General features: G+C 36.4%; 1 protein-coding gene across 4 annotated transcripts in view; it reads right to left on the bottom strand.

Moving 5' to 3' along the window:
- Positions 1-25,822, bottom strand: part of LOC149074476 (5'-3' exonuclease PLD3-like) — a 139,414-nt gene that overhangs the window by 11,241 nt on the left and 102,351 nt on the right. For all 4 annotated transcript variants that reach the window (XM_089246963.1, XM_089246966.1, XM_089246964.1 and 1 more), the window contains 6 exons: positions 17,747-17,936; positions 12,967-13,090; positions 11,031-11,164; positions 7,350-7,550; positions 4,227-4,366; positions 1,232-1,391 (listed from right to left, as the gene is read on the bottom strand). In XM_089246963.1, coding sequence (XP_089103089.1) covers positions 1,232-1,391; positions 4,227-4,366; positions 7,350-7,550; positions 11,031-11,164; positions 12,967-13,090; positions 17,747-17,936 — 949 coding nt within the window. The remainder of the gene's footprint in view (positions 1-1,231; positions 1,392-4,226; positions 4,367-7,349; positions 7,551-11,030; positions 11,165-12,966; positions 13,091-17,746; positions 17,937-25,822) is intronic.

The raw sequence follows: 25,822 nt of genomic DNA, 5'->3' as shown, positions 1-25,822 counted from the left end.
TATTAATATTGTGGGTATTTCAATAGAACAGGTTCACAATTTTCTTCATGAGAAATTAGAAATACATAACCTTAGTGCAATACGGGAATATGGGTGCCAGGATCAGTCACGATTGATCAAATGCGAAAGCAAAAGGCATTTAAAAAGAAAATTTGTCAATATTGGTTCATACCTCGAAAGATTTTTGGTATCGATTTTTGGCTGTGTGTGTGTCCCCAACACACACACACATACACACACAACAAAACAACAGTCAAAGCAGTGGATGAAGCGTAGTGAAATGGCCCCAAACAAAGAGAAGGTTGGTTTCGTCTTCTAGAAAAGGGATGGCCACAATTTTTTAAGGATTTTCAAGGCAATGCCTAGATAGAATACGTCCAGAAGGGTCAGAGAATAATAATCGAACATTATGCCATAGTTTTTGGAAATTTGAACAGTTGCTGATACGGCTAAGATTGGTGGACAAATAAAGCCCTATTGCACTAAGACAATGCTTTCTTTCTTTCTTTCAAACCAAGCACAACTCAGGTCAATCACCATCTATGGTATATTTACTACCTAGTAAGTTGTGCCGGAAGTGTGTGTGTACCTAACAGTCTGAGTGCGTATGTAGTGTTGTGTTTGATTTTTCAGTGCCGCCATCTATATTTCAGAAGTGAAGTGAGTGATGTGTTATGATTGAATTACATATGTACTGTTTGTCGGTCTGTTGCTCTCTGTGGTGAGACTTTTTAAAGGGGAGATCGGCTCGCATTCGTGCCTTGAAGTTGGGAACCACAGAAAACCATCTTCAGCCGACCACCACTGTGGTGACGGTGGGGTACTAAGACAATGCTACATCTCTCACAGAATCATCATTGAAATGGCCAAATTACATGAATTGCTTTGCATCAATCTCTCATCCACTGAATTCTACAGATTTGACACCTGTTTCTAAACTTGAAACTTTTTCCTGTTTCTAAACTTGAAAGTTAGGCTTGATGGAAATTTTTTCATCAAATGAAGAGGCTATCGTAGCTATATATGACTACTTTGAGTGGTTAGGGAAAATGGAATTTTCTGACAGGATGAAGAAATCCGAAAACTATTATAGAAAGTGTGGATCTTGAGAAACACAATGTTAAAAAATAAAATAGAAATTTGTTCGAAAATTTTTTTTTTAAACACACTTTTTACCTTACTTATCAAACGACCCTCATAGTAAAATGAGGTTTTAATAATTATTGCTTACCACTTTGATATCAAAAGAATCACTATTGAGAGAATTCAATGATCGCAAAAATGCCATCTGTGATGGGCGTGTGTGGTTCCAGTAGCTTATTAAAAGACGAACTTGTAGTTTCTTTACCGTCGTCACTCGTCTCAAAGCATCATCAATCATTGGCCAGTACCTAAAGAAAGAATACAAAATATTATCTGATTCTTGACGTGTTCTCCGGCATAGAAGAAATTACAAATATTCTGTAAAACGCCACATATTCTCTTATGAAATAGGCTTTCTTCAGATTTTCAGCAGGTGCAAAGTAAAGGGGTTAGAAAAATGTGTTCCATTGAGGAGAATCAGCTTTTTACAAAATATCTTGGCTCGTCATTGCAGAAATAAAAGATTCTTAAGAAGGCGAGATATCTCGATGATGCCAGTGAGAAGGTTAATTCAAAATCTAAGAGAGTGAATGAGGTGCTTATTTTCAAAAGGGAACATTTATATATTTTTTCGAAATGCACTTTTTCACGGTTTCTGAGTCTTTGAAATGAGCTCTGTCGGATTATACAACAGGGTTTATTCAAACGGGAATATTTTTGGTAGAAAATACAATGTTAAGTTAGTCGTTTCTATCAAAAGAGAACATATCCACTTTGTTCATTCTCACTTCAGAAGCCCCTTGGAAAATTTAAGACATTTTGTGTGATCAACCGCAAGCTATTTAATAAAAAAAATTTGTAATTAAAAATATGTTCCTCTGAGATCAAAGGTTGCAGAGATATCGTGTGCAAAGAATTTAGGATAGCCTGTGTGCTTAAAAATCGAGTTACTGTATATAACCAAAGAGAAATATGATCAGTGGCGTATTTACAGGAGGCTTAGCGGGCTATATCCCAGGGCGGCAAGTTTGGAGAGGCGGAAAATTTGAGGAATGAGTGGTCAAGAAAATTAGTAGAATAGGAGAAGGGCGGCAAAATTTGTATTGCTCACAATGGATCCTCCTCTGCTCAGAGAACAACGGACTTTTCTTGACCTAGAGAGTTTGCAAGCATAAGAATGATCAAAAGAGTGGCCTAGAGAGAGTGTGAGCATTGGACTGATCAAAAGAGTGACCTATAGAGCAAGGAATTCGGTCAGTGAGTGACCAAACGAGTGACTTGGAGAGTGTATAAGTATGGGACTGACCAAAAGAGCGACATAGAGAGCAAGGGACCCGGTCAGTGTCTGTCCAAAAGAGTGACCTAGAGCATGTGCTAGCTTGTGAGTGACTTAGAGCAAGAGTCTTCAACCTTTCTCGAGTCACAAGCACTACCTATACCCATCATCAAACGAAGAGTTGAAATATACATAATTGTAAACCTTGAATGCAGTTTTTATACGGTGTTCAAATTGAGGCGTTGATCAAGTGCTCGGGAGCATGAAATCTGACACGAACATTAAGCACTTTTGGTGTTTCTAGGAACACCATGGTTCCTACGAGCAACACGTTGAAGATGACTGACCTGGAGCGTGTGCAAGCATGCAAGTGGCCAAAACAATGTGCTAGCAAATGAATGACCAGAAGGGTGACCTAGAGAGCAAGGAACCAAAACTGCGCAAGCATGTGAGTGACCAAAACAATGTGCAAGCAAACATGTGAATGACAAAAACAGTGACCCAGAGAGTGTGTGAGCATGTGAGTGACCAAAACAATGTGCAAGCAAACATGTGAATGACAAAAACAGTGACCCAGAGAGTGTGTGAGCATGTGAGTGACATGAAGAGTGCGCAATTATGTGAGTGACTAAAAGAGAGTTTTAGAGACAAAGTTGTATTTGCAAGGATCGTGGGAGCCCAGGACGGCGAATTCGAGGAATGAGTGGTCAAAAAAATTAGATTATAATGGGAGAAGAGCGGAAAAATTTGTGAATTTCCCACAGGCGGCAAAACCATAAATACGCCTCTGAACATGATCTCTGTTCATTTGAAATAACTATTAATACACATCATTTTAAAGTTAAAAATTTTAAAAATATATACATAATAATAAAACTACCCCCCCCCCAAAAACTCATTTTAAATACAGTAAAACCCCTCTTTTGCGGACACTCGTGGGACAAAAAAACTTGTCCGTAGAAGAGAGGGGTGACCGTATCAAAGAGGGGTTCCTGCATTAACTGTATTATATAGTATTTATTAACAGTAACTGAAATGGTTCTTTATATTTGAATATGAATGAAATTTTGACAGTATGTGAGATGCGTTTAAAGTCATGAAAAAACATAATTATTGCATAGATACGAAATTAAAATTACAAAAGAAATATTACACAAAGTTTACATACTGAATTAACATCTTTTGGATAGACTCATCAGTCGTAGTGTGATGGGTTTTTCTGAGCATTTTTCAACTCCTTCTAAATGTATTTTAAACTTAAAGACTAAATCCAATGACTTTCCGTCATTGCGTTTACAAAAAATATATTTAATCAATGCATTGAATTCATTTGCGAGAGCACGAACTCTAATTTTACGTTTTTCACTATATCTGAGACATCAATTTTTTTTTATTAGTGATAGAGAACGACGATTACACTAGAGATGGCCATATTAAACATTGGGGAAAAATGTAAAACATAGGAGCACAATCAGCAACACATGATTTCAGATTATAAATTGACATCAGAGGTGCAAACATTAACAAATTTCAAGCCAAAATTTCATTCAAAAGTAGCCAAATATAAAAAAAGTCGATAAAATATTTAAACTTTCGCTGCCACCTAGTGAGCATAATTCGAACCAAAATTGCAACTATTGGTGTCCTTATAAGGGTTTTAGTTGAATGAACGAATGATGAAAATGGTGTCCGTGACCGTATCTAAGGGTGATCGTTAAACAGGGGTTCGCAATACATTATTTAAATAGGCTTTTTTCCAGGATATTTTTATTTTGCCGTACAACGGAGGTGACCACATCTGAGAGGTCACCGTAAAGAGGGGTTTTACTATACTCTTAAATAGGGAAGATGGTATAAAATTGCTCACCTTTCTTTTTCCATATTGAGAGAAGTGGGAGAATAATCCATGACTGCAACATAGACAAATGATTCTGCTTTGTTGATTACATCTAAAATACTATCTATATCACCCGTGCGACCTTTGGGACAGAGTGGAGGTGGTGAGCTCTACATACACAAATATTAGAGAGAAAAATTACGCTAAGTAAGAAAAGGATAACTCAAAAGGTAACTCAAAAATATATGCTGAATAAGCAAAATACCAAATGATGATATATATATCCAGACCCAGGGCTGGACAAACCTAAAAAAAAAATCTAGGTGCCAGAACAACTTATATATTATAGGCGCCGCCAAATTTTTTTTTTCCTGAAGGAAAAGGTCCAAAATAATGCTTCTTATCACTTTAATGACTTTATCACGGCATAGTGATCCTCTTAATTAGCCCTCGTGTGCAGAAAATGACCGTGGTGCCAAAAATCAAATGTTCAAATGAGCGAGTATCTTATGGACCTGGGCTTTACCGCGCCCAATTTCATTCTCTTTTGTGAATAATATTCCTTAACCCTTTCTGGCACGCTACCCTTTAAAGTTGAAATTTTTCACAAAAAAAATTTGTAGGCAGTCTATTCAGGCCTAGAGAATTACGCATGTATAATTTTGTAAAGATTGCACTTAAAGTTTTGATTTTGTGGGTGTGCTCAACCTTGAATTCGGGACTCGATTTTAGGCAAGCTTTGAATGTAAAAAGTTAAAACTTATACAGAATAAAGAGATTTTAAAAGAGATTTTTTAAAGAGAATAAAGAGAACAGCCAACAAAATAACATAAAAAATTTTTTCCCGAAATACTTTTTATACCAAAAAAAAAAAAAAAAAATGAAATTCGAATCCATTTCTTTGGAAAAAAAGGGTTTTCAAAAAATAAGCACAGGCCAAAAGTATGGATCGACTTGTGTGGTCTGTTATCTATATATTTATCATTTATTTTGAGTGTTTGAAAAGGGAATATTTAGGTGTGTCTGGGCACACTGAATCGGAAAGTGTTTAATTACTTAGAGGCTTTTGAAAAAAATATCAAAATATAGCAGTTTGAAAAACTGCAGAATTACTTTGGTTCTTATACAGGGTAGGAAGGAAAAAAAAAAGTCCCTAAACCACATTTTACTGGCGAACCGTTGATCCTAGAGGCATACTTCCAATTGGAAAAAGTACCCAAATAACATGTAAAACTCATTCATGTTGCAAGGGATTCAAAATAAATCAAAATACAAAAGTTAACTCTTTATACGGACACCCTGTGCTCAAACACCCCATTAGAAATTTGTCGCTCTGTCTCTCATAAGGCCAAAAAAAAAAAAAAAGAATTCCACGTTTATAATTGCAATATTCGCTGAAATATATAAATTCAAAAATCGAAAAAAAGTTTGAGAAAGAACGGCATTAACTAACGGACTTCTTTCCCTCATTTATGCTGTTTTTTCCCCAACTTTTCTTGAATTCAAATATCTCAGTGAATATTGCACTTATAAACGAACCGCAATTAGAGGGCGCAGGTGGGTCTCGTGCCGCGGGCGCTGGACCAGAGGGGGCGCAAATTTTTTTCTCAAACCTCTCCTTCAACATTACAAGGGGGCGCCAAAATGCGCACTTGCCCCGGGTGACCAATCATCCGGTTGCGGCCCTGCTTACAAACATGGAGTTTTTTTGTTGGCCTTATGAGAGACACATATTCATTCATTCAAACCGAGCACAACTCCGGTCTATCGCCATAGGCAATTTACTACCGATTGAGTTGTGCCGGAAGTATGAGTGTGTGTGTCCCCCAAATACCCCGGGCCCCGAAAGCGACTGTATGCATTCAACTACCTGACACCTGGCCAGCCTTCGCCCAGCTCTCAAAGTCCAGCCGCTCATCCGGCATGGTTTCAAGGGAGCTGCCTCGCGACCTTTGCCTACAATATGAAGGAGACAGCAACGACTTTCTAATTAGGTTTTTTAAGCACAGGGTGCCGTATAAAAAAAAATAGATTTTTTTTTATTTTAATAACTATAGAACTCTTCGCAATATCAATGACGAATATCTGAGGTCTACACGTTATCTGGATACTTTTTCTAATAGGAAGTATGCCTCTAGGATCAACGGTTGACCAGTAAAATGCGGCCTAGGGGCTTTTCTTACTACCCTGTAGCTGCCCTCTGTTTGCTAGTTTCACTAGCAAAGTATGCCTAGTGGGTAGGTTCAAGTTGGAAAAGTAGATACTACGAACAGAAAAACTAATTTCCAGTACGTGGGTTAAATCTTTTATTTGAACATTCTCGAATTTTTTATGAACAGGGTGTGCCAAAACTTCGTTAAAACTTTAAAAATCAATTGAAAATACATAATTTTTTATTATAATTTATTCATTTTTAATTAATTTTATCGAACTTTTAATGCAACTTGTATTTGTGGTACTCACACTTGAGTTAATTTCCTATAAATATTTTCGAATTAAAGTTTCTAGTCTGGTTTAGAGTCAGCTAGCTGTCCTTACCCAAACCACCACCATCTATAGCAGAAGGCCTCCGTGCGAGCTCGTGACGTCACTGAAGAAGGTCATCTCACCTATAGCCATTGGATATGCTACAAAAAAGGTAAAGATGGCGCATGCGTCGGCCTGTTACATCTAAAGGCTATAGGGGAGATGACCTTCTTCGGTGACATCACGAGCTTTGCGCAGAGGCCTTCTGCTACAGATGGTGTTGCCCAAACCCAGCACGATAACGACTCGCGATTAGTTTTAGCTGTACTACATTGTAAAACTGATAGACTAAGTAGAGCTTACTTTTCAAAGTTTTTTTTCCTGTTTGAAAGAATCCTATATACAATGAGGTTAAATTTCCTATATAAGCATTCAAATATCAATTACTTTCCGCCTAAAGTTGTTTTCTTTGTAAATTGTGTAAGAAAATACAAATTGGATGGCGTATCAAAAAATTGGGAAGAAAAAAGTCTTTAGAATTTCATTTCTTTAATGCTAGTTTTTTTTATGAAGCTTATTATTGTCGAGAGAAAAAAATTATCGCATAAACTAGACGTATATATGTGAATAGAAAACCAATGCATTCATAAGGAAATCAAGAGATGCTGTAATTTGCGTTTCACTTACAGATATATAGGTATGAATGACTGAACTATTCATAGTGACAGTGACTGGGTTATCCTTGTTAATAGCAGTCTGCAGATCTTGTGGCCACTCTGGTGGAATGTAAGGATTCGGAACACCAAGTTTCCAATACACTTCAAATATCTTGTGTACATCTATAGCAAGGCAAGAGCAATTGTAGATTACAACCCCCAATTCCTTTACCTGAAAAATAAAAGTTATTTCAAATATAGATTATGAGCATTCAACAGTTTTATATAAAACTAGTTCGGTCAGAGCCTCATCTGAAGGGAACATTCTTCCCTTCCTACCAACTGTCTGCTCGATACTCAAGGCAGGTATTCAGGCGCAACTGTGGACCACAAAGGATCTCCCGGTACACTGTCCGACTACGCCATGAAAGAGTCGATGGTCATGATTATAGAAACTACAATAAGGTCCTTATCAAGGCGCCTTAGTCATGATCACTTACAGGAGAGGAAAAAACTTCCAACGTGCCCAGGTTGTCTTTCTGTGTCACTTTGGAAGGTACAACTCTGCCCCAATGCCGAGCTTATACACACGGACAAACCCGCCGAGTGAGGATTAAGAGAACCTGAGGAGCCTCACTCATGAACAGAGGACCCACTTGTTAAAAAGCGGGAGCTATGTTCACTATTCTTAGGCAGATGAAGAAAACAACCGATTGCTTGTTGGACGGTACTGTCAGCTGATTACACGCGACTACCTAAGACAAGTCCATTCCCTTATAGGGGTTGCCTTTTTACTGCCAGCTCGACCTCTACACAAAGTTTCGCCCCACTCATACAAAAATAAACCAAATTATAACAACCGTTCCATTTCCATTTGATCCAACCTTATATGCAAACCGACTGCGACCTAGGAAGCATATCTTTTTGCCATACATAATTCAAAAGGCGTAGCTCGACTTTCTTTGATTTGCCAACATCAAGCAGATTTCCGTGAGATAAATGTGTTCATTAATCTTTTCTAAGCCAACATATACCTAAAGTGGAATAGCTGTGAAGGCATCTTTTTTAGCAAATCTGGGTAAAGATACTTACCATAAATCATCTTTCAGAACGATTGCACCAAACTCTTTTCCATGGGAATTGTTAAAAAGACCAATACGATACTATGGAATCTCCAGGGTATTTCCCAATTCATGTCAAATATAAATGAGGAACCAATGTGTTTTTAACAGTGGGCATTCATATGACTTACTTCATTAACTGATACGGAGATTTCAAAACGCAATTGAAGGGCTTGCAGCAAGATAGTGTTAGCTCCATTTTTGGCCCTTTTTGAGTCGAGTCCATTTTTTTGTTTAAAAAAATATATATTTTCTTTGTTTGGAGGTATGCAGCAATTTGTTCCTATGTTGCTCAAATAGATAGAGCTAACACTATCGTAGCATTGGGGCAAGAAAAAGAGACCGATTCCTTCTTGAACCAATGAAATTAAAATGGAGCTAACCCCTTATTGCTGCAAACTCTTCAATTATAAATGTACAATTTAATATTGACGTTTTCCTTTTGACATTTCGGATGCCTTTGGCAGCATAACATTTTTGACTGGAGTATATTACAGTACATTAGCGCCTTTTTTATAGAAATCCTATAGAAAAGGCACTACTGGACTATAATGTTCCTCCAACAATAGTTTAAATGACTAAATTTATTTGAAAAAATGAACGATTAATGCGGTTCATCATGCTCAAACTGAACGAATTATCTGTAAGGGTCGCCCGATAAGGAGAAATGTTTCTCCATATTTGTGGAACATAGTTTTTAATCCTTTGGTCTCTAATCCGACAAACGGATCTGGGTATACTTAAGCTATCTAGACGATTTCTAACAGACTTCGACCAATTTTTCAAAAGACATTTCCCGAAGGTGAGCCACCAGGATGTCGGTTGACAAAACAAAATGGAAGTGCTTGATTCAATTTCAAGAGAATTTTTGAAGAGAAATTTTCCCACGGTAGATCATTGTCGGTTGTGTTACTGAATACCCACGCATGCAAATGTCAAGAATCATAATTGGATTTGAATTTTTCAAATCGAAATTAGTCAATGTCAGTGTTTCTACTGTATTTATAAAATTTAGCCGAGAAAGCAAACACAAAAATCGCAAAAATACTTACGAAGGGTGTGACGTCGAGTTGGACAAAAAAAACCAATAGTTAGTAAAAAAACATTTATTTGACAGCATGATTACAACACAGCCTGTGGTGTGCAAAATAAAGTGCAATAATAAGTGCAAAGTCTCGTGTAATCATTTGTCTTCGTCTACTTTCAGACATTGTGCAGTATAGGCCTACTTTCGGCCTGTTTGTCGCCATTTCAAGGATAACGATTGTCAGAGATAACGATTCCTCAAAATAAATATGTTTTAAACTAATTTTTCTTTGACTAAAAAAAGTAACGAGATTGAGAAACAAAGAGATGAAATTAAATTTCGTCTGCAGTTAGAGTTTAACTTCATGAACTTATAAAATGGGTATAGTTTTTCTATCTACATCAGGGGTCCTTCCAGACATCGTATGGGCCAAACTGAAACTTCCCACAAAGCCTGCTGGCCACCAACCAGAGATATTTAGAATTATAAGATGGAATCCACATTATCCATCAGTGTTTTATCTCAAGAAAAGGGTCAACAGGGGCCTAAAATAATTGAAGACTTCAATTACTCAGAAATTATACCTGTTATTAATTCTGAAATAATTTTTTTTCTGGAAAATTTTGTGATTATTTACTTCTTTTAATTATTCTAAAATTACATTAATTAATTAATTTACAACTATTTAGTGTAACTATTTAGTCCGGTAATTCCGAAAATATTATTTTCATTAATTTTGAAATAATTTATTTCAATAATTCTGGAATTATTATTTTTTTGTCAAATACGAAATAATTTTTATCGATAATTCCGAAATTATTTCTTTCTGAAAATTATTACTAATTCTGAAAATATTTATTGCAAAAATTATTTCTTTCATTAATTTCGAAAGTATTATCCTTGAAAAGTTAAATCTTGAAATTATATATTTTTTCATGAAGGTATTTTTCAGAATTTCTGTAAATTCTGTAGGTAGATATGCCTTTTTGAGGTCGAATCGTCCCCCGCAAAAACTGTTTGGGTCTCGTATTCCGTCTCTCCCTGGCCTGCGGGTGTAATCAAATTGTCATTTTTACTAAATCATGTCTTCGATGATTTTAGATATTTTTGTAAAATTGGTCGGCAGGCCACGGCAAAAAGCCCCGAGGGCCATACGTTGAAGACCCCTGATCTATATCTTGGTCTTTAGAACGTCGTCCATCTTGTGCTTATTTCATCCCCCCAAAAGAATAACCTATCTCCCCTGAGAAAGTAAGTTCGGTGGATAGGATATAATTTTTAATTAGAATTAAATCTCATTCCCATAATAAATGCCATTCATTTCTCACTGCAGTACATGCGTTAACGTGTTATATGCCAAAAGGTAATGGTTTCGCTTTTCTCTAAAAATGAGTATTTGTGACTAATGCTCTTTTGCATGAAGGGATTTATTTATCCATTATCTCATTATATTTGCCATTCATCATCTCTCTAATGAAAATGCGGCGATCGACGATGCTTTTAGATTATGTCAACCTAGAAATAAACCAACAAGAACACACGATCCTCTGGTTTTAGTAAGTACCTGCGTAAGTGATCTCCAATCCATGTTTGCACTTCCGATGTAGAAATGTTTTTTATCTATCAACATCATCTTAGTATGCATAATTCCAGATCCTAACATTTTTTTGAAATCAAGGCTCCTTACTTTGGCTGCACCTATTGAAATTGAAGACAAATATGAATAGGATTAACACATTGTTGATGGCAAACGGGAAAAGCGTTTTTCATTTCTCTAGTACATAAAACATTGGACGTGGTTTAACCCCTTAACCGATTGTTGCACTGACCCCCGTCCAAAATGGCACATCTTTTTTTTTAACCTTCTCAGCGGTATTTACGAGACATCTAACCTAATCTGCTTTGTATAGGGTGGTTATAAATAAACTAACACTACTTAGCTTAATTATACTCACACTACTCCGATCTATGTAGTGCCCGTTGTGAAGGACGTATTTCATTGAAACTTCATATATACGTTATCCCTGGTGTGGTCTAAAATTGAACTATTTTTTATTAAATTTTTCGTTTCTCCATGGTCCATACTATATACCAAGTTTCATAAAAATACTTCCATCACAATGGGCGTTCCATACGTCTGAGTAGTGTTAGTTTATTTATAGTCACCCTGTATTTCGTCATTTACGAGATATCTAGCCTCCTTAGAACCCTCCTACTTCTGCAAGAACGAGATCAGATACTTAGAAACTTCGCTTCTCCTAAGAACACGTTTCCACATCTTCCCCCAACCTGTCGCATCAACATCTATGGGGTAAGTCACCTTTTGTTCACATTTTGATAACAGAAGGAGAGACAGTATTTGTGTGTGTGTGTGTGTGTGTGTGTGACATATACCGTTCTTTCCCCTTCCATTTAGGGTAGCATACGAATATGTGTACTGTATAAATAATAGAAAATATTGTGTATTTCTCTTCCTCGGTTTATTATTCTCTGACTTGAGGGGTGGGGTGGAGTACTATCATTTGCATAAAATCGGAAAGAAGTCTTCTTGAAAACAGATGTGGCATTTTGCAGAAGGTTTGGTTATTTCCAGTCACAGTTATAATGCGGATCAGTGAAATTTATAAAACTGCAGAAAGGTTTAAGAAGAAAGCTTTTTTTAGATTCTGGTTCACGTGCAAGTGCTTTATACCCAACTCCGAGAACAAAACGAAAAGGAAAAAATACTGATTTCAAACATCATCTCTATTTCCATGTTATCAAAATGAGAACAATAGATGGCTCCACCCATTACCAGTTGATCTGGCAATATAGAGGAGAATGGAAAACATAGTCCTAATTCGCCCTTAATCTTGTCAACCGTTCGTCGTAAAGGTATGGTTCTAATTTAAAAAATGCTCAAAAGGTGTTCAGAAATCACTCTGTCAATTTTGAAAGTGAAAATACGGTGTGTCACAAAGTAAAAAAAAATCTACATTTTTATACGGTCCCCCGTTCCCTAACTTCCAATTGAAACGTTGTTACCCTGTATCTCCTGAGGCCAACAAAAAAGGTCTCACGTTCACAAAGTGCAATATTCACCGAGATATTAGAATTCAAAAAACGAAGAAGTGTTGGGAAAGAATAACATAAACTAACGGAGTTCTTTATATATACTGCTCTTTCCGAACCTTTCTCCGATTAATAAATTCAAATATCTCACCGAATATTGCACTTAGACACGTGAAACTTTTTTGTTCGCCTCAGCAGATACAGGGCAAAAACTTTCTTATTGAAAGTTAGAGGACAGAGGAACCATATGAAAATTTAGATTTTTTTTTTTACTCTGTGACACACTGCACTTTTATTCTCGAAACTGGTACGGGGGATTTCTGAACACATATTGAGCATTTTTATAAAAATTAGCACCATACCTCTACGATGAGCGGTTGATGAGATAAAGGTCGAATTAGGACTTACAGGACACCTATTTTATAATGCTAAAATAAAATCTAACTCACCTTTAACTTCCAATTCTTTGGTATCGTACTCTGGAAATGCTTCTGTTGGCAAACTCTGAACTATCCGAATCCTTATGCTTCTTTCAGTTCCAGCTTTAAGTAAGCCCTCAAATATTTTGTCACCCTAAAATTAATAAATGAATCATAAACGATTCGCACAAAAGTTGAACTGAACATTAAAAAAAAATTGAAATGGACGTACGTTTAATAAACCAATATTTTTATGTGATACAAAATACATTTTAATTATGATGGGTATGAAAAGACAATGTAATATTTTCTGATTTGTATTTTATTACTTAACATAACTAATAATTAAGTCTTCACTAACATGGTAGTTACTTATTCCCAGTATACCGCAATACAGGGTGGTTATAAATAAAATGACACTACTCAGACGTATGTAGCTTCCATTCTGATGGAAGTATTTTGATGAAACTTGGTATATAGGACGTACGGACCATAGGGGAAAGAAAGACTTATTAAAAAAAATAGTTAAATTTTTGACCACTACGCGAAAAAGTGGTGCTTTTTCTATCGCATTTATCTTTTTTCCATGGTCCAAATAACGTATATACCAAGTTTCAATGAAATACGTACATCACAACGGACGCTACATAGATCGGAGTATTGTTAGTATAATTAAGCTGACACTACTCCGACGTATGTAGCGCCTGTTGTGGGGACGTATATCATTGAAACTTGGTATATACGTTTTTTAGACCACGGGGACAAGATAACTGCGATTAAGAAGTGCACTTTTTCCACCCAGTGGTCAAAAATAGAACTATTCTTTTATCCAGTCTTTCTTTTTCCCATGGTCCATATATATTTACTATAATATATTACCATGTTTCATCTAAATACCTTCATCGGAATGGGCGCTACATACGTCTGAGCAGTGTCAGTTTATTTATAACCACCCTGTATATTTAGCTCGGCCACACTTTCAACTCTAGGGTGCACATTTTTTTTTTCAGTCTACATGACAGATATACGGTATTTCTGCCACTCGCGGGGCCAGAAACTTGTATATAAAGATTGAACATATCTCCCGTTATTTTTGTCATAACAACTTTTTTTATAAAATATCACATTTTCCCCCTTATTTTCAAGGAGGCTAAGATGAATTTTTGAAATCAAAAATTAAATTATTTTCATGACTTGGTTCTGATATTTAAAAAGAGTAGTAGAGAGAAGCCGTGTCAAATTATCGTCCAGTGAGCTTTACGTGCCCTTTATCGAAAATTTTGGAGATTATTATCAATAAGCAATTGGTGAAGTGGATAGACGAGAATAATGTATTGTGAGAAAATCAGCATGGGTTCATGAAGATGAAATCATGAGTAATCATCCTCCTTTGCTTCTACTATCACGTGACTACGGCTTTAGGTAAGGGCAGAAATGTAGATGTTGTTCATCTTGATTTCCAGAAGGCATTCGATCGGATCTAACATGGTAAACTCTTGAAGCATTTACGCGAGATTGGAATTGGGGCAACTTGTTGAATTGGATAGAATTGTAGTTGAGAGATAGGTCACAGTGGTTCATGGTGAACGGGGAACTCTCCGATTGGATGGGTGTCACAAGTGGAGTCCCTCAAGGAAGTGTCCTTAGCCCCATACTTTATTTTCACTTTTTATCGATAAACTCGATCGCGGTATCGATGGGATTGTTAGCAAATTTGCAGATGACGGGAAGCTAATGGAGGTAGTCGAGAATCAAAGCGATAGGGAGTTGCTGTAGACCAGCGGTTCTCAACCTTTTTTGACTCGCGGAGCCCTTTTTTGTACATAATTTTTATGGCAGAAGCTTGTAGACCTCTCTTATTTATTTATCTATCAAATTTACTGATTCATTTTATTTTCCTCGAGTCGCCGCGGAGCCCATGGGAGGTGCACACGGAGCACCGGTTCAGAACCGCTGCTGTATATATATATAGACCAACTTAAAAGAATTGCAGCATGGGCAAATACATGGAGCATGACGTTTAGTGTTGACAAGTGCGTGGTCGCTCATTTTGGTTCGAACAACCCACTTTTGTGGCCTTTTTGCTTGTTGTGGCCTTTTTGCTTGTTGTGGCCTTTTTGCTTGTTGTGGCCTTGTATTTGTATTTGTATATTGTGATAATTTGCACTTCAATGTTTATAATTAATTTTTGTCTTATAAATATATTCATCTCACATATTTCTCAAACATATACGTTTTTTTTTCAAATTATATTTCGACTTGCAGTAGCCTACCCATCAATTTCAGCGATAGTTGGCAACTTTACATGCTTTTGACTGCAACTGGCAACTTTACTTGTCTTTAACAATTTGTTTGGCTGTAAATTGCAACTTTATACTTGCCTTTTACAAATTTTTCTGCTGTAATTTGTAACTTTACGTGACTTTGATAATTTATTTGGCTGTATATGGCAAATTTACTTGCCATTGACAATTTATTTGGTTCTATATACGATTTTTACTTACCTTTGACAAATTTTTCGGCTGTAATTGGGAACTTAACCGGCCTTTGACCAATTTTTTCGGCTATAATTGGTAACTTTACTTACCTTTGACAATTTATTCCACTGTATATAGCAACTTTACTTGCCTTGACAAGATTTTTGGCGATTTTCCGTATTTGTATAAAAGAAATATGGTCAGCTTAGGTATTTAAATCGTGTTGTGTGTATCGATACTTTGCTATCGAAACAACTTTCGCGAGGCATATGGAGCCCCTTGGTGGGGTGGAGATAGTGCACCCGTGTTTAATTCCTTTCTAACGTGATGAATATTTCAAATATTTTTGCAGAATTTACGGCTTTGTATAAGGAGCTGTCCCATTCATTTAAAGTATTAATGACACCATAATTTGGATCTCCCCATAACTTATCACAAATAGTCTCCCTTGTCGGAGTAGAAAGGAGGCGAAATACCACGTCAATGCCGCTGAGAGGGTTAATATGAGGAGCTCTAATCTAAAAATTTCTTGGGAAAATTTCATAAAAGAAGAAGCAAAATCGTCAAAAAAAAGTGTCGTTATATCCAAGTTTGTTACGTTTTCATCGAAGTTGTAAATAAAGCTCATTAATAAGAAACATCAGGAAAACCAAAAATTATTTACGCTATAGTGTCGTTACAGCAGAGTTTGACTGAAATTCTTATGCAGATGAGCTTGGCTAATTCGAACTTGGTTAATTCGAATTTTAAGAATTTCCCTCAAATTTACTATTCAATTTAATGTTAAAATTACCTGTTTAATTCGATCTTTTTTCCTCTTGTTTTGGATAATTGGAAGTTTGATTCAGATATTTCATTTGCAAAATGTCTATTTTCTCAGAATTTCTGGATAAATTCTTATCATCTCTTTCTTTATTCCGTGGTTTACTGATCTTTTCCAGAACAACATTTAGCCAACATTGCAAAAATTACAATCAACAAAATTTAAATATTTTTGTTGTGGCTCTAAGCAATAACTAAGAAGCTTTCTTTACCAGTCCCACACACTATCTTTTGCCTTTCCGTCAGCAGCTGGAGTTTTACCGGTTCTTCGATGACGCCATTAATCAACACCTGCACAAGAGCAGATACAAATGCTTCTACAAGCTAAGGAAGTACGAAAAGTTTGTGTGCATGTGAGTAGCAATCTCTGCACATACGAAATATTTAAAAGCTTGAGTGCTGAAATCTCAGTCACTCTTGTGGTAAAATATGTTAAAGATTAATGTGTTTCTAGTATTATCGTTCGTTTATTTTAGAATATCCATGTAGCTATCTTAGCAACATTTTCGCCATGTCCAACCAAGGCTCATATGCTTGTTCAACTCAAGGAAAAACACCGTGATTGCGCCTTACGGATGCGGAAATGAGTAAAGAAGTAGAGAATAAAGTCACATATTGAATCTTCTCATGAAGGAGGACGAAAACGAATATGTGGCTGTGGTTATACTGGAGCGAAGAGATACGAGGGCGACTAGGAAGGAATAATGCATCGGGGTGGAGGAAGAGACGTCCGCGTGTAATAAAAGAGAAGAGGATAGAGAAAATAGACGGAGAAGTTCTGAAATGTAAAAGGGTGTGATGTGGTCCTGGTAATGCCTCTTCAGAAGAGGGAGAGAAAAAAAGGGAGAAACGGCCAATCAGCAGATAGCGGAAATCCCCATCTCAATGTAAAAACAAACACCGTTGTTCGAATCCAGTACCTTTTTTGAGTGACTCTTTCTCCTCCTCTCCAGTATGTGAGGTGTAGAATAAAACAATACAATTGGGTTTTTTTTTCGTCGCTAGTCTTCATTATACACTCCCGTACATCGTGGTCGCCTGCCTATGTGCTCGGCCTAAGAAAGCAACAAAGATAAACCCTACTTCAACACTTGCAGAAGCTACGAACATGTTTGAGAAAATAACACTGTTGAGGCTCGAAAATCGCATCTTTCATTCTCTAAATCAACTTGAAGATTTTGTGCAGTGTTTAAAGAGCATCCAAAAAAAAAAAAAATTTACAAATGAAGTAGTTTTTGTGGTAGTTTGTGTTTTATACAGGCATAGTAAAAAATAGCATTCTATACATTTTTATAACTGTTGAGAGTTTTCGATGTTTTGTGAAAATATAGTTATATATCCTATATTGATGTTCGAATTTTGGATAATTCGAACTTTTTTGCTGTCCCCTTGAGCTTCGAATTAACCAAGTTCGACTGTAGTTAGCAGTTAAATGTGTAATTTATTTGATAGCAACTAATGTGACATATTTCCTTGTGTAGTAAGTAATTGACAATAAAATGTCAACATACTTGCCATGATGAAGGGTCAGGACTTCCCGGATTAGTGTCTTCCCCCTTCAGAGTGAAATAAAATGAAGCAATATCTATGCTTCTCTCTGAAAGAGCAATCAATTGAGACCAACTTTCATATATTGATGGATGCACTGGAGTCCCTTCACTATATGCCAGATTTTCTGGAATGCTTTCTACTAGGGAGATACTGGAATCAAATATTAAAAAAAAAATACATTTCAAAATATAAATAAAAAGCTAAAGAATTTCACGAAGTAATGAAATTTCATCAGCAACACAATGATAAATAACACAATAAAAAAGATAAGAAAGAAGAAACCACCGACAAAGGCAAATAACAAAGAAAACCACGTCTGACTTATGCAAACGTGAATTTTTCTGCTGAGTTAAGATTTGGTAGATATTTCACAATAGTTGTTTATATTGGGTTTTTTTAAGTGGCCAGTGATTGACGTCAAGTTTCTACTTGTTGCGTCAGAAAGCACGTAGTACTGAGGATTATGAAAATTGTTTTTGTCTAGTGTTTGCAATAAGATAATGCAGTTTCCAGAAAATTTCGTTGGATTTCGGAGAAGGCATCTCAGTTTAAATCCAGTTTGAATTTAACCCTTTATTTGGAAGTGTTGCTCTCAAAAAAGCAACATGAGTTTCTTATGTTTTTCAAAAAAGGCATTTTATATTTTTAGCTCGCGTTTCGGTATTGATGTTTCTAAGCAACTCCTAAACATTTGATTTTTACTTGAGGGCCGTTCATGAAGTTTCTTCAATTACCAGCAGAATGGCTCGTAGGTACATATGACTGCTATTTCTTTACAAGCCAAAAGCAAGAACAATTTTGACCCTTGCATTTGGGAGGGAAATACCATGTGTGGAGGAGAAATATTTGCTGTGCATTCTTCAACAATGGTAGAGAAATAAGTTGGCAAACAATATATGAAATTTTTATATTATTCAAAATCTATGCAAATCATGTCAAGGTGTTTCCTGAAGTGCAACATCCCATATTTTTTATAAATATTGATAATATTATTTTTGTCATGTAAAGGTACCTCATTTACTTAATATAACCAATCAAAAATTTTCTCCTTTGGATATTTCAATGCTTGGCAATTAAATGGTTAAGAGGACCGGTGTCACATTTAAATTTGGGGAAAGTATTTTCGCTTTGAAGAAAATCCCTGCGCCCTGCCAGAACTTTGAGGAAAGCACTTACCGGAAAACCCATGTATATTTCGAAATGGCAAAGGTTGCCTTTTAATCATAGTTTCACATTAAGAACTCCTTTATTCAGTAACACACACAACAGTAAAGGTGTTAAATTCTACACGTGTTTCGTAGACCCAACTCAGGCAATCAATTCCTTGGACCGTTCTTTGTTATGTAGTAAAAACTCTGTTTACTTCGCATGACCTCTAAATTGCTGATCAATTTTGATGTACTTTGAGTAGTGCTAAAGCTAAAATAGGAATGACCTTACAAACTCAATATCCCTTTCAGACCTTGTGTGTACAAATGTGGTGTGGTTGCTTTTTTTCATTGCAGAAATTTTTTTTTTAACCGCAGGGAGTTTAGCCCTGACTTGAAGGACTGTGTAATTTTGAGTAAGAAATATGGTGAACTTTAAGGGGCTTTTATCAGAGGGTTGACCTTTCAGGGGTTTTTAGAGATGGCTTCCAGGAGAAATTACCTCCTTGAAAAGTGTGATTTATTACACAAAATTTAGCAATCAAATTCTGAAAAAAAAATTGTATGTGAATATATGAACATACCCTGTGAACAACAACATCATCTTGGCTGAAAAACTTTGAACAAAGGGAATTATTTCTTCACAAAAAAAATTGAAAAAAAATTAAGATTTGCTGACATTTATGTTTTTAATGTACTTTTTTGAGTATCAAAAATGCAAAAAAATAAAAAAAATCATGAAAATTCCAAAAAGTGAATGCTCGGGTCTGAAAGGGTGGCACACGTATAACTAATAGTGGTTTGCTGATAGGTCCATCCTATCCCAGTTTGCAACAAATCGTAATAATATCTTTAATTCAAGTTTCAGGTCTTTCAATTGATTAAAAGAATGAGTTACACATTATTTGTCATCAAGATCTTTCCCGTATGATTTGATGCAGCATCGATGCAGCTTCTTGGACATGGCCAAAATCTGGATGACAAATGAAATTTCCATCTCCATACAAGTCTTCAACTTCTGGAATCAAAAGGTGGCCTAATGTGTGTACACCCCTATGCGGAGAAGTCTTCGGATTCATTGGTCTCTATTTTTTTGGTTCCAGCAACTGAAAACTTTCTTTGAAGATGGAAAACGCAGATCTCTTACCAAGAATTCGGCAATGTCAATGAAGCATCATCGATAATTCTGTGATTTCGTGATATCTGATAACTACCTGATACTGATCTTATCAAGAGATTGTGGAGTCGAACTAAAAAGTAAAAGCAGACCAATTGCAAACCAGCTGTTATCGGCTCTACAATAGTGAAAAAGGAGATTCATGGCTGAGGTCCGATCCAGATCTGTGCCGGAGACTCATAAATTCAGTGCCTTGGTACATAAATTGGTACATACTAACCACGAAAGTTATACAACAGTTATTCGATCAAGCTCATGCAAAATTTGCATGAAAATATTCATGTAATAATACGTTTTAAGTCAGATGTTCTAATTTTTTGGAGTAACTTTCGGGCTGTCCTAATTTTTTGAAACAAAAATGAAAATATAATTTGGCATTTTACGACGCATTCAGTCTACTTTATGCATATATTTTGCCCCCGATATGCTCAAGAAGAACCTCTTAAAAGATGAGAATTCAAATTACATTCGAACCCTAACTTTGGGGCATTCCAGCTTGAGCATTTCATGAACTGCCCTCGTAAATTTTTGGGGTATTCTAATTTTTTTGAAAAGGACGTGTATTAAACAGAGTAAAAGATGTATTTTCATATGTTCTGATAGTCAGGCTGCTCTGATGGCTCTTCAGAAGTGTGAAATTACTTAACATATGGTCTCGGAATGTTACACTGCACTATGTAATCTATTCAACAGCAATAAAGGTAAAGTCACGTTTTGCTGTGTACCTGGTCATTTAGGTATGTCAGAACGGGCTCTACAAAGGTTCTCAAGATCTCATGCTCAAAAATTTATGAAAACATTTAAGTACATTCATCTCACCGAGAAACACATAAAAAAAAAAAAAAAGTGGTGGCGTGCAATTATTAAAGCCGCAAAATGTTATTAAAAATGACTACAGTTGGTTGACTACTCTTGGTGTGATATCCATAAAAAACTCTTTCACACGCTATAGTTCTCTTTTTCGCCTGTGATCATGTGTTGTTTGAATGACATCACTCCAAGACGCTAGGATTGAGATATTTTTATATTCAATCTTGCCTCTATTGGCGTTCAAAATACAGAAGTTAGATTATTCGAACTTGGTTAATTCGAATTTTGTATAATTCAAACACATACAAATTCCCCCTTGAGTTTTCTATCTAATTTAATGTTAAAATTTTTTGTTTAATTCAAATTTTTTGGATAGTTCGAAGTTGAAGGAAAAAAATCATGATTTTTATGAGCAAATTTAGTTTGAAAAATTCTATAAGTCAAACTTTGCTTTCCTTGACCAAGTTCTTAGAAAAAAATCTTAAAAACAAATAAAAGTTTTGAAAATTCTGTTTTCTTTTCACTCTTTCTTTGATAAATTAATACACATTTTACTTTTGTTCAGCTGGAGTTCATCGAGAATGTGCACCACTTGATATCCACTTGTGTACCACTTGATTATGTTGTTCCACCTATAGATCAAGGTGTACCATTCAAAATCTGATTTTTTGTATCGTCAATTAAAAGTACGGAAAGTATTCGAAAGTACAAATTGTAATACGCTAATGAAAGTATATTTCCTTGGTAGTGCTGCAAGGCTCTTTTGATGCATCATGGACCGAACAAATGATCTTTTTCACTTAATGCATTACTTTTTTTTATAATAATTTCTTTTATAATATAAAAAATATTAGCTTCAAATCACACACAACGCGTTGATTGAGCATTCTGCTCCGGTCTGGAGAGTCAAGTCATCGTCTCGCACAGTCATCGCACTTGGCGACTGTTGACCACAATCTTTGGTGAGCCACCGCACCAAAATAGCGAACTTGAAGTTCGAACAGTCCGGAAACACAGGTTCACACACAATTCTTCCGGAACGTGTTTTTCTTGTCTGAGGAACGGGAGGCGTAGGCAAAGTAATTCTTGTTGACGACGGACTGGAATCGACCACGTCTAAAGCCTCGAAGGTGGGATTCAGTCTGTCCAGAGAAACTGTTCTTTTTTTCCCACGGACATCGATGTCGAATTGTCTTTTCGCGTCGTTGCGTCACCTAGAACTGTCCGTCATATGGAGCTTGGAGCGACTTCCGCACTCCATTGTGCCGAACATGTGAGCAGTTCACAAGATGGGGGTGGACGAAAATATTATTTTGTCCATGACAAGATGTTGGTCGTGGTCGTAGTTTTGAAAAATGTTCTTTGATGGTCTCAACGAGTTGTTTTGATAATGTTTCCCTCTGAGTGGGATCGGACATTTTTCCGGGAAGTCTGAGACTAGTGCCGTACAACAATTCCGCGGTGGTAGCTTTCAGATTTTCTTTGAAGACGCTACGAAAACCGAGTAATATGGTGGGCAAGGCAGTGCACTGTGTTATATGCCCCTTGATGGAAGCTTTGAGTGGTCTGTGTAGCTCCTCTACGAGGCCATTTGCTTGCGGGTGATACGGTAAGGAGACTGTATTACTTGAATTCGTAGTACTACTCTTGCCAGTGCAAGGAAGAGCGAGCTCTCGAATGGACGGCCTTGATTCGTTGTAATCTTGGATGGCACACCGAAGCGAGATATCCATGTTGAGTAGAATGCGAGCTAGTCTCGGCGCTAATGTTTGAAATCGGGACAGCCTCCGGCCAACGTGTGGACCTGTTGATTATAGTTAGAAAATAGGCATTGCCACTAGAAGGAGGAAAAGGACCAATGATATCAAGTTGGATGTGATCGAATCAGTCTGGTCAGGAAATAAACCTAATGGTGTTTCCGTATTTTAGATTTCTGGCAAGATATGCATTGTCTGGACCACAGTTATTAAAATCTTTATTTAATGAGGGCCAAATGAAGTGGGTGCAGATGAATTTAGTTCAGAGAATAAGGTGAATAGAGCTTTAATTCCTGGATGGGAAATATTATGAATGATCTCAAAAATCTATTTGCGAAGTTGTTCTGGTATAAATGGTCTAGCTGTGGTAGTGGAGAGATCACAAAACAGTGAAGCGTTTGAAAAGTCTGGCAAAGTTACTTTTTTGAGATGCAATCCTCGTGGATTTTTTAAAAGAGTAGTTAAAATTTGGTCGTGTTCTTGTGCTTTTGACATTTCGTTATGGTCATGGGATTGGCCATTGAAATTGATGAAATGCGAGAAATTGCATCCTTGGGTATGTTTCCGCTACCCTTTATATAGTGTATGTCAGTGGTGAATTGGGCAATAAAATCTAACTGCCTGCATTGACGAGGAGAAGCCTTGTCTAATTTTTGTCTGGAGGCGTATGTGAATGGTCTATGGTCCGTAAGTAAAGAAAAGTCTCTGCTTTCTAGCATATGATGAAACTGCTTTATAGAAGTACACAACTCGCGGTCGTAAGCACTGTAGTTGCATTCTGTGGGAGATAATTTCCTAGAAAAGAATGCAAGAGGCTGAAGGTCGTTGTCAACCTCCTGAAACAGTGCACAGATAATGGCAAAATCGGATGCATCTACTTAAAGTACGAGTTTGGCATCAGGTTTCGCATTTGCTAAAAGGGTTTGCGTTGGACAATAGTGTCTTGAAATTTTAAAATGCCTTATTTGCTATGTCACTCCAAGCAATTTCTATGTTGTCGTTTTTTTCCCCACTCTTTCAAATAATTATTCAGTGTAGCTTATGTGCTGCATGTGGTAAATATCTGCAAAAAAAGTTTAGTCCAAGGAAACGTTGTAGTTCTTGTTATTTTTCGTCTTGAATAATTGAGAATCGGCTCAACTTTTTCTGGTAAAGGTTTGGTGCCTTGTTCGGAAATCGAGTGACCTAAGAATGAAATATCCGCAACACCGAAGACGCATTTGGAAACATTAATTGTGAGGCCATAGTTATTGAGCCGTTGCAAAACAGTGCGTAAGTGAACTTTATGTTCAGTTTCACTGTCACTGAAAATCAAAATGTCATTTAAATGTCATTAATTTGTTGAGATCAATTAAAAGTCCAAAATTGAGAAGAAAATCCTCGCCTATGATCGGTATTAGTACGCTTCTAATGAGAAACTTCTACTAAAAGCAACGTCTTAATCCAAAGTCAATAATGAGAACTTTGGTGCCGTAAATGTGTATCTTAGAGTTATTGGCAACAAACAATTCAAAAGAATTGGGAACTATTTTTGCGAAATGCTTTGTGAGTAGAATGCGAGAAACATCAGAATCAATTAAAAATCTCAAATGGGCTCTTTTATCAAACACGTAAAGGCAACAAGTTTTTGCGGCCATCGGTGTTGACGTCTCCGATATATTATAGGCGACTGCCGTGTGTTTAGTTTCTCTGTTCGTTGGTTTGAAAAGTGCACGGTTGTTGACATCTGTAGGCGTTGTTGCCGAATCTAGCATGGTAATTAGCAAAAGCAAGATGTTTGTGGTGGGGGAGTAAAACGGTGGCAGAAACCTCTGTCTATATAGCTTGTTTCTCTTTCGCTAGACAAGCGGTCGAGTTTTTTGCTAAGAGAAGCAATCTCCACTCTCATGGCACTCATTTCTGTCAGAGGGGAGGGATTATAGTGTTCTACGTTATTGACATGTAGTTATGGGGGGGGGCGGGGCTGTGAGTTTCGCTTTCCCCATGGCATAGATGCAATTTTTGTATGTGTCTTTAATGACTTGTATAATTTTGTCGGCCATTTTCGCTAATATATCTAAGCTCTCTGAGCTGATTGGTAGGATGGCTTTCTGATGGCCTACGTCACTTACAGATTTGCCAGCCAAATCTCTCATTTCCCTTTATAGGTGTGAAAATCTTTTGTCCCCCTACCCCCAACTGTAGTTCGGACAACAACTTGCGTACTTGAGAAATGTTAGAATCAGAGAATTCTTCGATTGGCCGTAGTTTAAGGGTCTCATACTTGTTTGTTTCGGGCGGGTTAAATAAATATCAGAAACGGAAGCGAGAGAGAGAGAGTGTTCCAGGATTTTTTAAAATTAAAACAAACAACAAATTACAACATACAAATACAAACATAAATTACATAAAGACAACGTCACAAAATACACACATATATTACATGTACTATGCAGGCCCAAGGGACGGTAAGGTCCTTCCAGCGGGCTTATATGATTTTTATTATTGATTTTTTTTTCTTCAGCAACAGCTCTTTTATATATTAGATGTATTTTACTACATATATATAATTAACATGCATCGGACAATAATTAATTTCAAATAACTTCATTAATATCTGTGTTTTTGATCATATTAAAGATATTGTATTCCGTGTTTCTATTACTATTCGTGTGACTATTAGAGTAGATAAAGTTCATTATTTTTGGAGCGATGTAACAAAAACTTTTTTGAAATGATATTTTATTACTTTTAGGCACTTGATAAATATTTCTAAATCTATTCGAGGTTATATTTTCATTTTTTACTCACCTTTCTTCATTTTTGATGATAAATTTAAAAATTCTGTACATGTAGTTCTGTCTCAGTATCAATATGTGGCATTGAGTTTTTTTGTTATCGAGAAGATGATAATATTAAAAGATATAATGTTACCATTGAGATTTAATTTCATTATGTAAATTCATTTATGTAAATTAAAAACATTATCGGCCTCAAAACCGATCCCTGTGTGTGTGACTCCTTTTTTTATTCCTGAAATTCGCTAATTTCTTTCTCTATTATGAAAGCTTGTCGTCTGTTGTAGTAGTAAGATTTAAACCATTCCAAGATATTTCCCCTTATACCGGCTGAATATAGTTTCTCTGTTCCGATCCACATAGTCAA

The sequence above is a fragment of the Pholcus phalangioides genome, unplaced genomic scaffold (assembly GCF_987345545.1).
Source record: "Pholcus phalangioides strain wild (caught in Gottingen) unplaced genomic scaffold, Ppha-v1.0 ptg000017l_1, whole genome shotgun sequence".
Classification (NCBI taxonomy): domain Eukaryota; kingdom Metazoa; phylum Arthropoda; class Arachnida; order Araneae; family Pholcidae; genus Pholcus; species Pholcus phalangioides.
This window is presented reverse-complemented; position numbering and strand designations above follow the sequence as displayed.